The sequence below is a fragment of the Alternaria novae-zelandiae genome (assembly GCF_023758075.1).
Source record: "Alternaria novae-zelandiae strain BMP 2774 chromosome Unknown scaffold_4, whole genome shotgun sequence".
NCBI lineage: Eukaryota > Fungi > Ascomycota > Dothideomycetes > Pleosporales > Pleosporaceae > Alternaria > Alternaria novae-zelandiae.
The window spans coordinates 303815-318920 of NW_026056964.1; the positions used below are offsets into that span (position 1 = coordinate 303815).

The 15106-nt window shown below is 53.8% G+C and overlaps 5 protein-coding genes across 5 annotated transcripts; 4 read left to right on the forward strand and 1 right to left on the reverse strand.

The window, feature by feature from the left end:
* Positions 1 to 597: 597 nt before the first annotated feature.
* On the reverse strand, positions 598 to 4569 carry J4E88_002613 (uncharacterized protein; the record flags this gene model as incomplete). The annotated part of the gene is made up of 1 exon (XM_049396273.1): positions 598 to 4569. The coding sequence occupies one exon, from the start codon at positions 4567 to 4569 to the stop codon at positions 598 to 600; it is 3972 nt and encodes a 1323-aa protein (XP_049257621.1).
* A 1374-nt stretch (positions 4570 to 5943) lies between these two features.
* On the forward strand, positions 5944 to 7497 carry RVB2 (RuvB-like protein 2; the record flags this gene model as incomplete). The annotated part of the gene is made up of 4 exons (XM_049396274.1): positions 5944 to 5952; positions 6000 to 6446; positions 6495 to 7355; positions 7405 to 7497. The coding sequence occupies 4 exons, from the start codon at positions 5944 to 5946 to the stop codon at positions 7495 to 7497; spliced, it is 1410 nt and encodes a 469-aa protein (XP_049257622.1).
* A 1305-nt stretch (positions 7498 to 8802) lies between these two features.
* Positions 8803 to 9880, forward strand: J4E88_002615 (uncharacterized protein; the record flags this gene model as incomplete). Its single annotated transcript, XM_049396275.1, has 4 exons — positions 8803 to 8972; positions 9043 to 9220; positions 9269 to 9699; positions 9751 to 9880. 4 exons carry the CDS (start codon positions 8803 to 8805, stop codon positions 9878 to 9880), a joined length of 909 nt encoding a protein of 302 aa, XP_049257623.1.
* A 226-nt stretch (positions 9881 to 10106) lies between these two features.
* On the forward strand, positions 10107 to 11431 carry J4E88_002616 (uncharacterized protein; the record flags this gene model as incomplete). Its single annotated transcript, XM_049396276.1, has 2 exons — positions 10107 to 10112; positions 10316 to 11431. The coding sequence occupies 2 exons, from the start codon at positions 10107 to 10109 to the stop codon at positions 11429 to 11431; spliced, it is 1122 nt and encodes a 373-aa protein (XP_049257624.1).
* Positions 11432 to 13236: 1805 nt separating this feature from the next.
* On the forward strand, positions 13237 to 14847 carry J4E88_002617 (uncharacterized protein; the record flags this gene model as incomplete). Its single annotated transcript, XM_049396277.1, has 1 exon — positions 13237 to 14847. One exon carries the CDS (start codon positions 13237 to 13239, stop codon positions 14845 to 14847), a length of 1611 nt encoding a protein of 536 aa, XP_049257625.1.
* Positions 14848 to 15106: the final 259 nt, after the last annotated feature.

The following is a 15106-nucleotide window of genomic DNA, read 5'->3' on the forward strand; positions in this document are numbered from 1 at the left end:
CAGTACACGATATGGTGAGTGAAATTCCATCAGACTGGGACACAACAAAGTATAGGAGATTATTTGCAGCATCGGCACAACAATCTTTAAACCATTCCATATTTTATCGTACACTCGCATTACCAGTACCAACGCCAAATCCTCTCCTTGTTCACATCCACCGCCACCTCATCCATCTCCGTCATCCTTCCGCATCCCCGATGAAGGCCATGACCAATCCTCAAACCCCCATATCCACCAGAATGCCTAGACAACTAGGACTTTTACACAATCAAAACGCCCAACTTCAATGGGACTTACATACATAAACACAGTAGTTGCGCATTGCTCAGAATGAGAAGGTAAAAGAACACGCTTCATCAAACTCGCAAATACGCAATGAGTAGACACAAAGAAATGAGCCGCCACAGGCTATAGGGGGGGTATCATGCATGAAAATGCTCACAGTATCCGCCGGTAAAAAACGCCAGGTCGATGCGCACTTTTGTTCGGGCCGGGGGTGGTAACACAGTAGTAAAAGGGTTGACAAGGGCCCAGGGCCCAGGAAAAGAATGTTGTCGGACTTTGTGTACGTTGGTCAAGCGATGAGGGGGCAGTTTACTGCTTGCTCTTGCCCTTTCCTTTGGAGTTGCTGGGTTCGCCGTTGGTAGAGGGCTGGCCGTGGGCGGGGAGGTAGTAGTCCCATTCCAGTCTCAACGGAGCGACTGGGAGATTCTGGTTCAGGCTCTCGACGACTTGTTGGAGTTGCGAGAGAACTACGAAAGCTGTACCGATCAAGCCGAAGAATTCGCTGTTTGGCTCAATGTACGTCTTGACCGTGTTGTCGTACGCCTCTCGCAACTCGGCGGCCGCCGTGTTGATGTCGGCGAGCTGGTCATAGATCCCTTGCTTGGCGGTGTCATGGTCACTTGAGACTCGTTTCACCTCGTTGTTGTACTTCGCTGTATCCTGTCGTAGAGCTGTGATCTTGCCCTCAACCATGCCGAAAGATGATTTCAAGTTCTCCTCGAATTCTGTACGTGCTTTCTTCTCAGAGGCAAGCTTGCCCACCACGACACGCTTGAAGTTATCGAAGGGGACATTGTCTGGGGTAGGCGCTCGGGCAGGCGTCTGAGCCAGCTCCTTGATGGACTTTTGGAGGCTTCCCTCCGTAGCGTCGCGCTTGCTGCAGTCGGTGTCGAATGCTGAACGCAGGTTTTGAATGGCCTCGGAATTCGCCGTTTGATTGTCGCTGATCTCGGATTGGAAGGCACGCAGTGTACCCTCCAATGCAGTCACTACGTCAGCTTTTGCGAAAGTGGCCCTGTCCACATCCATTGCTTGCTTCAGGTCTTGAATAGACTTCCTGATCTTGCCCACATCGATCGCTTGCCTCAGGTCTTGGATGGACTTTCTGGTCTTAGCCTGCTCGTCAACGCGTGTGGTACGTTCAGCGTCGATGGCAGTGCGAAGCTCTCCTGTGCTGGTCAAGCGTTCTTGCTTTTCTTGACCTATTTGGGTCTGCAGTGTCGTGACAGTTGCCTGCAGGGCGTCAAGAGCCTCCGCTTTGACGAAGGGAGATGTGGCCGAGTGCAGATTCCGCAAAGAAATTTGTAATCCAGACACTGAGCCCTTGATGTTCTCGATCGTCTTGATCTGCTCATTAAGCTGTTGCTCAATCTGGTCGGCCTTGTCGCTCGCGGCTTTTGCGTCAGAGCTGGCTTGATCGGCCTTGTCGCTCGCGGTTTGTGCGTCAGAGCTGGCTTGCTCGGCCTTGCTAGCTGCACGCATAACCTCCTCAGCCTTGTCGCTTGCGGTTCTTGCATCAGAACTGGCTTGCTCGGCCTTGCTAGCTGCACGCATTGCCTCCTCAGCCTTGTCGTTCGCGGTTCTTGCATCAGAGCTGGCTTGATCGGCCTTGTCGCTCGCGGCTTTTGCATCAGAACCGGCTTGCTCGGCTTTGCTAGCTGCACGCATGGCCTCCTCAGCCTTGGAGATTGCCAGGCTGGCGTCAGAGCTAGCTTGATCGATTTTGGCCAACGCACTCGACATCTCGCCATGAGCCTGCATAGCGGACTGGAGTTGAGCAGCGTCGGTGACCACTTGTTTCAACTGCGGACTCATGTTGGCCATCTCGTGCAAGTGCGGAGCGATGTTCACAAGACCATGCAGTTGAGTAGCGTCTTGGTCCAGGCGGTCGAGAACGTTCGCGCGATTCGCTATCCAGTTCTGCACTCGGTGGATGTCTTCCTGGAGTCGTGGCAGACCGGGGTACATTTCGGTAAACCAGCGGACCATGCCCTGATACATGGTGTCGGTGCTGATGTTCTCGTATCGGCTCTCTATGTTGCGTATTGCGGAGGTGAAAGTATCCAGCTCTCTGTCCACCGATGCAGAGTCGGCCTTGGTCGACAGAGACGATCGAAGAGTCGCAAAGTCCGTCCTCAATGACGTTACTTCTGCCAACATGGTATTGAGCTGAGCTTGTTGGGCTTGGCCGAAGCCATTCTGTTGTGTAGGCGACTTCGATACTTGTTCCATCAAAGCTGATAGATTGCGGGCATGGGTTTCCATTGTAGCAGTGACGGTACTGAGCTGCTCTTCAACCTTGCGCTTGAGTGGGTCGAATTGTTCGTTGAAGAGGGTGGGGGCGACCTCCTGTACAGCCGAGATAGTGGCATTTGCAGTCTCGAGTTCCTTGAACAGCGTTTCAATATCCTCTGTGATGGTGTTGAGATTGCTCATCTCGGATGGCACTGTTCTCGCATCAGCTGACGACGCCGCGAAATCGGGTTCACGCGATCGATTGCGGAGAGCATGCATCGCTTCCATACGAGTTTCCGTCAGTTTGCGAAGATCCAGAATCTCTTTAGAGAGGCGGGTGTTCACTTCCTCGACATCCCTGTCGATAGCCTTGCGCTCGCTCGTTATCAGAGCTTTGACCTTCTTTTCCGCTGCCTTTTCCAGCGTCTTGACTGAGGTCTTGTCCATGGTCGTCTCTATTGTCTCCACACTCTGCTCCACACTGTCGAGCGGTCGAGCGCTGGCCAGAGTGGCTTCCATGCTGTTCAGACGCTCGAAGATTGCCTGAGCCTGGGTCGTCAAGCCACCGGTGCCTTCCACAACTTTGCGAAGCTCTTGCAGCGATTTCTTGAGATTCGAGACCTCTGTATCTGCATTGGTCACGGGCGGAGTGATTGGAGCAGGAGAATAAGTCGCAACAGTTGTCCCGACCTTCTTAAAGTGGGGACCCCGTGGAGCTTTTTCCAGTTCATCGACGCGACCCAGAAGCTTCTCTGATAGACGTGCAGATTTATCCAGCTCACTGAGGCGAGCAGGGAGCCTTCCCAACTCGGCTTGGGTTACAGTGCCCTGCAGGTTCGCGATCCTTTGCGACAGGGTGAAGTTTGTCTTCTCGTAGTCCCCCTTGATAGGTCCAATGTACTTGACGATGTCTTTCTCAAGCTCGTCGAAATCTCCTTGGAGGAGGCTGAGATCCTTTTGTGTACTCTTTGTCTTTTCCTTCAGGCCCCTTGATTCTTCCCGGAGGTCCTTCAGGCCCGCTCGCACATTCTCGACTTCCTCTCTGTCTTCGCCGAGCGCATCACGGTATTTATCCACTCTGCTTCTGAGCTTCTCGACCTTCTCTACCACTTCCTTCAAACTGTCGATACTGTCTGGGTGGAGTTCGTCTTCTAGGTCCTCTATTCTCGTCTGCAGACGGTTGGCCTTTGCGTACGTCCTGTCGCCATTTCCCTCAACTTCTTTGATCTTGTCACTCAAAGCGTTGAGTTGTTCAGAGAAGTTTTTACTCTCAACGGTCTCTTTGAAAGTCTGAAAGGCGAGAATCAAGTCCTGGTGGTTGGTGATGCGTTCGGAGAGCCGGCTGTTCACATCCTTGATTTTGTCGTTTAGGTTCTTGGCTGTTGCTCTGGTCTCGGCCGTGATAAGCTCTCTGACAGTGTGTTCGGATAGTGGTGTAGGCTGCGCGTTTTTCCACGTCTTCAGACTTTCAATCTCAGTCTTCTGTAGTGCTGTCGCCATCTTCAGCTCCGTAATAAGATTCGCCTGCTGTGAAGACGTAGTTCTAAGCCCATCGACCCTGTCGGATAGCGGCTTCAGCTGCGAGTTCCCTAGGGTGTCAGAACCGTTGGACTCTGGTCCCGCCTGATGAATAATTCGCTTGCTCTCTAGTGCAGCTAGGCGTTCTGGCACAGTTTTCAGGTCCTGCAACTCCTGCCGTAAGCTTGGAAGTTCGGCAGCCGAAACCTCTAGTGCTTCTAATCGTGTTGCTAAAGGCTTGGCGGCTGCGTTGACAATGTTGAGGGTCTCTGTTTTGTTCGTGAGGCTATCAACGCGTGTAGACAATCCCTCCACCTGCACCAGCCGGTTCGTGAGACCATTATGCTCCTCCTCTCGCGTCTTGTTAAGTTCAAGTAGCTCCCTCTTGATATCATCACGCTCCTTCTTAAGGTTCGCAATGTCCAATGCCTGAGTCTTGAGCTTAACGTCAACAGACGTGCTGACAGTGATGGTAGTCTGCTGCGCAAGAGCTCTCTTCCTATCTTTCAGCTTGCGTAAAGAGTGCATGGTGAAGGGGGTATTGCTCGTGGGGGCACTAGTCACATCCTGTTGGTGAAGTACACTTGGATCTGGTGTTGGCAGCATCGAAGGTGCAGGAGGGGCATGATGCGTAGGCGTCGATGCTCCACTGCTTAAACTACTGGGTGAAAGAACTCGCACATTCTGACGCGGCCTGCGGTAGTCAGAAGCTAGTCTCGGGCCGGTAGGTACATTGATTAATCCAGCAAAAGAGTTCTTTCTAGATGCTGGAGGGCTCGGGATCCTGGAGACTGCTGAGTTGGCGTACTATCCTATGTCAGCAAACATTATTGGAGGGAGGGAATTATATCTGACCCTATCTTGCAACGCCGACCGCGAGTCTGGCGGACGACTTCGCTTGTCTGGAGGGCTCTCGCCACGGGCTTGAGGCTCCAGCGGACGTTTCCAAACGCGCGAGCTCATTGAATCGCTGAGCGCGGGCGAGTATGCAGTTGGGGTTTGAGTACGTGGACTATACCATGTGTTAGTACATACACTACACCGGACTGGGGTCTTGGCAGGTGAAGGTGCCTCTGCACGGTCCCCCTACGATGAAGTTCGTGTTGCTACATTGTCCTCCGAATACCAGAATATGTCCTGGAGTTAGAGACAGTGAGTGTTGCAGCTTTAAGACAGGAGTAACAAATGCCTCCAGGACTATCTTGGTATTTTGAGTGCAACTGAGAGAACGCGAGCTTCATCGTAGCGTGTCTCAGATAGCAAGCGCAGGAGATAAGACGGCGAGAGCCTGATGTCTGTGATTTCAACGCGCTATGCGGAGTGCACTCTTGGTGGGGTAATGAATGTAGCCAGCTCAAGTGCTTGCTTTTTGTCTTCTGAGCTAGATTGACGGACCGCAGGTGAGAGGGGCAGTGGCAAGACTGCGTAGACGGATGGGAGTGAGGGGCAGGGGACAACATACCTGTCAGTGAAGGCGCGATTGCCAACACTTGTTGAGATGCTGGGGACTTGGGGCCGGCCAGACATCTCGCGGTGTACGAGGTGAGGTGAGAGGGTCGAGCGCGGGAGCCGCTACTGCACGCAACCAATGAGATTGAGGGCAGGAGCAGCGCGATGGATTGAGGAAAAGGAGAAACAGGATAAAGAAAGAAAATTGGAGAGTTTAAATAGTGCGCAGGGAATTTGCTAGCTGCCTTGGGGATTACGGCCAGCTGGCAAGTGATAGGTCGGGGAGGCGGTCGTTCCAAGGGTCGAGGGGGCAGTCGCGTCGACGCGCCCAATGGAACTAAATAGCAAACGGCCGATAAGCGGGCCCGTGCGTCTTAACTGGAGCTTCCTCTGCGCGTCCGCGAAATGTCGCTGTCGCATACCGCCGCCTAAATTACCACACCGCACATCATCATGGCCATGGTAAGTGAAGGACGTGACTTGGAGATCATGTGACTAACGACACGCAGCCCATCACCACCATCGCCGAGAGCAAGGAGCTCCGCGGCCTGAATCTCATTGCGGCGCATTCTCACATTCGCGGTCTCGGCGTCGATGATGACACGCTCGAGCCCAAGGTGTCGTCGCAGGGCCTCGTCGGCCAGGAGAAGGCACGTAAGGCGGCAGCCGTGATACTCAAGATGGCACGAGATGGCAAGATTGCCGGTCGCGCAGTCCTGATTGCAGGCCCGCCCAGCACAGGAAAGACGGCCATCGCAATGGGAATGGCGCAGTCGCTGGGCCCCGACGTGCCCTTCACCATGCTCGCCTCGTCCGAGATCTTCTCGCTGGAGATGTCCAAGACCGAGGCGCTCACACAGGCCTTCCGAAAGTCGATTGGCGTGCGGATAACAGAGGAGAGCGAGGTCATTGAGGGCGAGGTGGTCGAGATACAGATTGACCGCAGCGTCACAGGCGTGAGTACGAAGTTGATTGCGCGACAGAGCGATACTGATTGTGAGTAGAGCAACAAGCAGGGTAAACTCACCATCAAGACGACCGACATGGAGACTGTCTACGACATGGGCACCAAGATGATCGACGCGATGACCAAGGAAAAGGTCATGGCTGGCGACATCATCTCCATCGACAAGGCCTCGGGCAAGATCACCAAGCTCGGCCGCTCGTACACGCGGTCCCGAGACTACGACGCGATGGGCATTGACACCAAATTTGTACAATGTCCCGAAGGCGAGCTGCAACAACGGCGCGAGGTGGTACACACGGTCAGCTTGCACGAGATTGATGTGATCAACTCGCGGACCCAGGGCTTCCTAGCGCTCTTCTCTGGTGACACAGGCGAGATCCGCAGCGAGGTGCGAGACCAGATCAACACCAAGGTCGCAGAGTGGAAAGAGGAGGGCAAGGCGACCATCGTGCCGGGTGTGCTGTTCATCGACGAGGTCCACATGCTCGACATTGAATGCTTCTCGTTCGTCAACCGCGCACTTGAGGACGAGCTGGCACCGATTGTCATCATGGCCAGCAACAGAGGAAACACACAGATACGGGGAACAGACTACAGGTCACCACACGGACTGCCACTCGACTTCTTAGACCGCGTGGTCATTGTCAGTACCCACGCATACAACGCGGAGGAGATGCAGCAGATCATCTCGATACGAGCGCAAGAGGAGGAAGTCGATGTGTCCCCGGACGCTTTGGCGCTGCTCACCAAGATTGGGCAGGAGACCGGATTGCGATACGCGAGCAACCTCATCACGACTTCTGACCTAATACGCAAGAAGAGGAACGGGCCAGAGGTCACCATCGAGGACGTGCAGCGAAGCTTTGCGCTCTTCTACGACCCCACAAGAAGTATCAAGGTCAGTTCTCATACTACGACCTATCAAACCTTGCTAATACCACGAATAGTTCGTCTCCGACTCGGAACAGCGTTTGATCGGCGATGCGGGCGCCGTCTCCTTTGCGATCCCTAACGGCGCGGAAGCGATGGACGTCTCATAGACGGATATTATACAATCTCACGGCGTACAAAGGTTCGAATGGGTCCAGCGTTTGCTCAAGGGTCAGCGAGTTGCTGTAGGCATAGCGAAAAGTCTGGAAATGTAATACTACACATGCGTGCACAGTCTGTCATCGTGCGCTTGACCATGCTGCAAGTGACTGTGAGTATAACGATGGAAGTACAACCATAGCCTAGTCAGAGCGGCACAGTCTGCTATTATAGTCATACAGGATGGTCCGTGTGTCATCTCAATTTACATCGTACCGCAGCCTTGCATTTCGGGGTAAAGCAGATTGGCGAACCGCACTTCCGGACCATGTATCCTCGCACCTGGGGAGATTGTACGCGCTCACGAAACTGTGGCGTCAAATATGTACGCGTTGGTGGAACAATGTACAAGCCTAGGGAACTATGTTTACCCATGTCTGCAGGTAGTTCGCGCAGGATTCGTACAATCGTATTTAAAGCGCATATGCTGACGAGGCCACCTGCGTGAATGCGCCTAGCGAAAAATGCTTTGCCGCTTTCAGTAACTGCGCATGCGACTTCATTATTGGCATACGTAGGTCCTGCACGATGGGTTCAGTTCTCAGGAAGGACAGTGACGAAGGATCTTCGCGAAATGGAGACGTCAGGCCATCTAATTTGTTCGGCGCATACTCACCAGCCACAGCTGCCGCCGCCACGCAATACCAACGGCGACAACGGCCGGCAAATTGCAGCCGCCATCCGAAACCCGCCCAAAGCCAAAACTTGGAAAGCTTAACCACGCAACGCCGCGTGTCACTGGACGACGACGCCTGTCAAGCTCGCCAGATACCCATGATACCCCGGAAAAGCGGCACACCTGTAACCAGCAAGGGGAATGGGAGCGCGAATGAGTTTACGTAGCACAAGGCTACTGTGGAGGAGCAAGTGGGCGGCACCAGGCACAGGCTCAGGCTGGCAACCTGTCGCGTGCGCGTCATGAAGCCTTTTGACTCCCCTCCCGCACGCTGTGACCCCATGGTTGGCCCCCATTGCGCTTCTCTTATCTTCTCTGTCCCGCCTGCGGTTGCTTCTTCTTCACTGACGTTATCCGCGCCTTCCCTGCCCCACGGCTGTCGATCGCTGAACTCTGAGCACGCGATCACCTTCCCGAAACGCTGCGCTTACCTTTGCTCGGTTCTACCTTGGAGTTTTGGACGATCATAATAACATCATACGGCAAGTGTTCGTTACTGTTGGCGCCCTTTCGTCTCGTTGTCTTTGAAACGGTATACCTATCTGGATTGGAAGCCTGAAGTGGAGTCGTCGCCTCAGCCATGCGGTTACTGAAATGCGCTGCCGCCTTTGCAACCGCGACACTCTTCGCCTCTTCACTAGCCACACCGACGCCACTCAACAGACACCAAGGAGGAGACAACTTGGCCGATCGTATTGAAAGCAGGAAAGGTAAGAAGAAGCCTGATACCAAGTACTTTCATGAGCCCGGGTAAGTCATCATAGCCTTGCTACTCGCGATGTCATTGCGCCCTGTAGCATGTTCGCTGACACCCCTCCAGAGGCAGTATTACGCTCGGCCACTATGACAAGCGCTTTTTCAAGGGCATCGTCTCCGACGAAGAGCGAACGGATACGCAATCGCACATGGTCCGCGCCTACCTGAACTTCTTCCGCGAAAACGAACTCGATACCTGGATAGCACACGGGACATTGCTCGGTTGGTGGTGGAATGGAAAGGTGAGTCTTGCATCCAACTGTTCGCGGTACGTGCTAACGCCTCTGCAGCGTCTTCCTTGGGACTTCGATCTCGACACTCAGGTGTCCGACAGCACACTCCAACACCTCGGCGCAGTACACAATCAGACTCGATACCACTACACTTCCTACGACGGCGCCGTCCAGCGCGAATACCTTCTCGACGTCAACCCGTGGATCTGGGAGCGCGAGCGTGGCGACGGCATGAACATTATCGATGCGCGATGGATCGACCTGCGCAACGGCCTGTTCATTGACATCACCGGATTGAGCGAGACACATCCGGACAAGAACCCGGGGCAGTGGGTTTGCAAGAACTATCACCGGTACGACACATCGGAGCTGTATCCCATGCGGGAGACCATGTTCGAGGGCGTCCCGGCGAAGGTGCCGTACAACTACGACAAGATACTTGTGGACGAGTACAAGGAGAAGGCCCTGATAGAGACGAACTTCCATGGGTAAGTGGATTTACTTTCATGCATGGGCAAGTCATGACTAACGACGCGTAGACACCGCTGGGATCCTGATGTCAAAGAATGGGTAAAGAATGAGGAAACGCTGAAGAAGGAAGAAGAAGAGCGCAAGAAGAAAGAAGAAGAGGAGAAGAAGAAGGCGGAGGAAGAGTCAAAACTGGACTAGTATTCCAGCTGGCCGTAATGCAGGTGGTGTCGATGGCTTATACTGGGTTATAGCCCAGGCATTGCCAGCGTATGTTTCTAGTACACGCTTTATTGATACCCGGCGACGTTGAATTTAAGTAGCAGATGTAACGATTATTGATCAGTGAGCACGGGAACAAGCGAGTGAGGCCTCCCGGTTACCAAGAATCTAAGATCTGCGAGTGTTGCACAACGGCCCGATGGCGATGGTGGTGAATAGTCAACAGCATGGCTGAGCATCGGAGTTTAGGTAGTGATGACAAATTCCGATGGCGACCCCGTCATCTCGTGGAAGCCTTGCAGAACGTCACCGAAACCACGCATGGCTAGAGCTCGGCCACATGCTGCGAAGCTTTATATCTTAATCACTACTAACCTCGTCACTTACTCCGTATACTAGATCGCGCCTAGACAGCATCCAACCCTCGCACCGCCTGAACATCCTCTCGCCACCACCTACAACGCTTCCACGATGACAGAAGCCGACACCACATCTGCGCCTTCACCCTCGGGCTCCGACATCGAAATAACCCTCACACACCACGGCAAAGCAATCGCATTATCCTTCGCCCAAGATGCCACAATCTCCGATCTCTCCGAACGCGTCGCAAACGACTTGTCAATACCGCCGTCCAACCAAAAGTTCCTCGTAGGCGGGAAGATCGGACTCCAGAAACCACCCTTCAAGAACCCCTCCCTACCGCTCACAGAGCTCGTCGGCAAGAAAACAACCCTCATGGGCAGCACAACCGAAGCCGTCTCCTCCCTCAACAACACCATATCCGCCGCCTCAGCACCCCGGCGCCCCGGTCCCATCAAAGCCGCCCTGCCAGCGCGCAACCGCGATTACAAGAAGATACAAGAAGAGGCGCAATACACGTTCCATACACTACGACCGCTGCCGTACCTACCGAATCCAGATCGCTCGCTACGGTTCCTCCAACGGCTTCGAGACGACGCGGGCATCAAAGCAGCAATGCGCACGCACAAGTTTAGTGTGCCGCTGCTTACCGAGATGGATCCTGCCATGCATACTACAATGGAGAGTCGGACACTGGGCCTCAATCGCAACCAAGGCGAGGTCATCGAGTTGCGGCTCCGCACAGATGCTTACGACGGGTATCGCGATTACAAGACGATAAGGAACACGCTGTGCCATGAGTTGGCGCATAATGTCTGGGGCCCTCACGACCGCAACTTCTGGAACTTGTGCAAGCAGATTGAACGCGAGGTTGCGCGCGATGATTGGAAGAGTGGCGGGAGGAGTGTGGGGAACGACGAGTTTTATAATCCAGGGGATGAGGGAAGTGAGGAGGTGCATGATCATGGGGGGTGGACTGGGGGCGAGTTTACGCTGGGGAGTGCTGGTGGGGAGGGCAAGATGGGTGGGAGTGGTAATAGTAGTAGTGGTGCGATGGGTGGGTTGAGTAGGAGGGAGGTGCTTGCGAAGGCTGCGGAGGAGAGGTTTAAGAGGACGAAGGAGGTGGAGAAGGAGGAGCGTGCTGAGGGAAGTGGAAGTAGTGGAGCTTGATCGCTGTGCGGTGAGCGTGAGGGCAGTGGATGTGCGCGTATACCCTTTTGATTGCGCATTTGTACTTGTGGATAGAAGAAGCTGTATGCATCATCATTCCGCTTCTTATATTGCATTGTTACCTCTTTACATGTCCACATCTCAACACCTTGATTTTTTTTGATTTCGTGCTTTCGAGTCTTGAGGCTTTATATTGTCTCACGCAGCCAATGGCGCACCCGGGAGGACTGAAATGTCGATCCATCGACTTCGGATAGGAGGAAGATACAAGCTTTGTTTACCCCATCTTTACCCCAACTTTTAGCGCTGCCGCCAGTAGGTGCAGCCGATGACCTCCGCTTTTGCGTTGGCATCCCATTTCCCTTTCTCTTGACAACACATACAACTAGGTATGCTTTTGTCGTGAAGCTTCCTCCTACCTTTGATTTCAACCGCCCAGCCTAAACTACCCGTCTACCCCGATCGCCGCCTCGCCATCGATACCAAGACACCAACCATCCCGAGGTCCTCATTCCGGTCGCCGTCTACTCCTCACACGATGTACTTCGTCATCTTCGCCCTCCTCATCGCCGCAGCCTGGGCGACCGTCGGTGTCTTGCTTGCGAAATGGCTTAAACAATCCGGTCATGCGAGGCCGTTCAAAGGACGGAACTGGGATAGTCGCGAGCTATATGGCGGTGGCTCGGGATATGGGCGCGATATTGGGCTTGGGGGAATGGCGAGTCAAGGGAGGGGGCAGGGGGGCAGGGAGAGGGGTGTTGGGGTTCCGCTGACGGGGGTGGGGAGGGTTAAGGGGTTTTAGGATGATGGAGGGATGGTTGTACGGAGGAAGGAATAAATGGACGATAGAAACAAGTGAAGATGGTGAGGTGTGGAGAGATAAGGGATTGGTAAGACGATACGTCCTATCTGGTGAAGGTTCACGGCTGACATCCCGCAGACTGACCGTCCACGCTTTCGCAATCTACCGACCGCGGCACTGAGGCTTAACTACCCCAGAAGATGAAGCCGAACATCTTCCCATCCTTGGTGGGCTGGCTTTCGCATGGCCTTGGTGTTGTTAGCAGACGGGTCTAGTGGGCCTTTTTGTTCGCACGCAACTACTATGCACTTCACGCCGCCATCGCCAACGCGTGTGTTCGGTGCGGATGACGAGATTGAGTTTCTATATGCTCAAACTGGCCGCTTCGACCGAACCCCTAGTTTGAGCATATAGAAACTCAGCATCGCCATCCGCATCGAATGCACCCGGTCTTTCGACACTGTTCGAATCTTTACGTCCTTTGTTCATTGTCTTCTCAACTTGGAACAACGACGCCGCGAGTACATCTTCGTCGCTTATACAAAGACCGAGAGCCTTCTTGTTTGAAGAGCCTTTTCTTTCTAAACAACGGAATGGGACCTGCGTACTCTGTCCAAGTTCACTGTTTGCTCCCACCTTCAAAGTGAAAGTAGTCCAAATGGCAGCTGGAAGGCGATACTACACTTTAGCGTCACAGACCTTGCGCGCCACGCGATTACCCAAGTCCACAATAGTTACAGACACTACGACTATGTTGCTACCTGGACAGGTTCACATGCCTCGCCCAACACCCCCGCCATATGTGGTCGCAAGGACACTGACCCAATATCTCTTCGGCGAACGCACACTGCCGTCTTTCCTTCAGCGATACGGCGATATCTTAGTGGCAATCACAGGAGGTGCAGCTGCAGCATCGGGCTTATGTTGGTTCTTCCAGCACAACAAATGTAATCGCAAAAGGATCCGGCTGGCTGTCTATCATGTTGTCCGCACACTTCAGATCATGCCTGACCTAGAGCAACGTATGGAGGAGATGCCAGAGGATCTTTATAAGGAGATTGCCCGTGAGGTCGATCGGATGATCGGCACTTATTTGACTCTGTCAGAGAGTGAAACTACCTTTAGGATGGCTAAGCGTAAGCTTTTGGATGATTACGAAGCATTTGAGAGAGAAAGAGAGGCTGAAAGGAGAGTAAGAAGGAGGGTAGACGATGCGGCGGCAGGAGACGTGCCTGAGATCACCGTTCAGTCTCTATCTTCCACAGGTCAACTGGAGGGAAGTCTGATCCATGAGGAAGGGATACAGCAAGATGACCAGCCGGATATGGCTATGCTAGGCTACAATCCGACAGCAACGCACATAAGCCCAGTACGAGAGCGGCCCTCGCCCACATCGCCCGATATTGATCTCAACTTCTCGGACTTCAGGATACCGTCATCGGAACAGAGTAGAGGGAGTCGTGGAAGTCCATCCAGTCTAGACTTTTTGAACAATTACTCCTCTTCGCCGCTTGCACGGCCGTCAAATCCGACGCCTCGTCGGGGTCGTGGCGGTCCATACAGTAGCGACGATGCACCTTCGCCTCAAAGCCTGGGCCCTGTAGATCTTTCTAGTGAAGACATTTCTTCCGGAGAATACGAACGGCCGATGGTCCGTCCATCTAATCCTACACCTCGCCGTGCCCAAGGCTCTACAGATGTACAAGTCGACACGCCACGGCCGAAGACTGCGCGCGGGCATAGACGTGATCTGGATCAAGAGAGTCATGACCTTTACACTTCTCCTGCCTCTAGAGACGACACCCCACCGGTGCAAGAATCACCTCGACCGCGCATCACCGGCAACGACATTCGTGAGCGTCGCGAGAAGGCACGCGCTTCAGATGCCCGGAAAAGAGCCGTAAAGCCGCGCAATAATATTCCGTTACGCCAGCCGCCCAGTGCGATCGCTATGAAGACCCAAGGTGAAGTTCCAGGGCAATATCTTTCCCCCATACAAGAGGGCACATCTCCACATGTGAGCCCTGCGGAAGGCACCAAACAGTATCGCGTTGCGGAGACGCGCAAGCTTAACAAACAGCTTGAGGGGGAGAGGGAGGAGCGCCGTCTGTTTAAGAAGCGTATACCGCCGATGGCCGAACAAGCGCGTAAGGATGAAGAAAGGGAACTCGCCGAAGGAGTGGAGGCGGGAGGACAGGAAGTGCTTCCTGAGTCCAGTCAAAGGAAAGAACCATCCGAGCCCAGTTCCACCGGCCCAGAAGGTGAAGATGATGACGACCTGGTCCACTTCGAAGACTCTGCCAAATATTCCACGTCAACAGGAGCTATCGTGACGACCTCGCCAGCGGTCCGCCACGACAACCCATTACCTGCTGCTGCGGCTCAATCCTCTTCGCTGGAATCAAGGCCATCACCTCAGGCAACGACCAAAGGCCAATCGCGAAGATCAGCGGCTCCAAGCCCGCCCGAAAGGACTACGAAGACGCCCGCAAAGACATCTGCGAAGAAACTTGCGAAGACACCTGCGAAGACACCTGCGAAGCAAAAGGCTCCACCAGCAACTGGGACACGGAAGAGCGGAAGAATTGCAAAGTTGAAGGGTGAGAAGAAGTGAACATTAGTACTGAACTCTATTCAGGGTGTCGAGGAGCACCTGGTCGATGTTTGCATACTCCAGTTGATGATTTGAGTGCCGCTTGTTATACTTTCTCCCACAGTCATTTTCTGACATGCTAATGCATCACTATGCTAATTGGAGGGGACTATCATGTTGTCGTGATCAATATTGCCGCTGTGCCTCCAAATGACGATGTGACGTCATCAGGCCTTCTCTCTATCATCCTCATCTTCGTCTCCTCTTCGTTTCCGGTCAT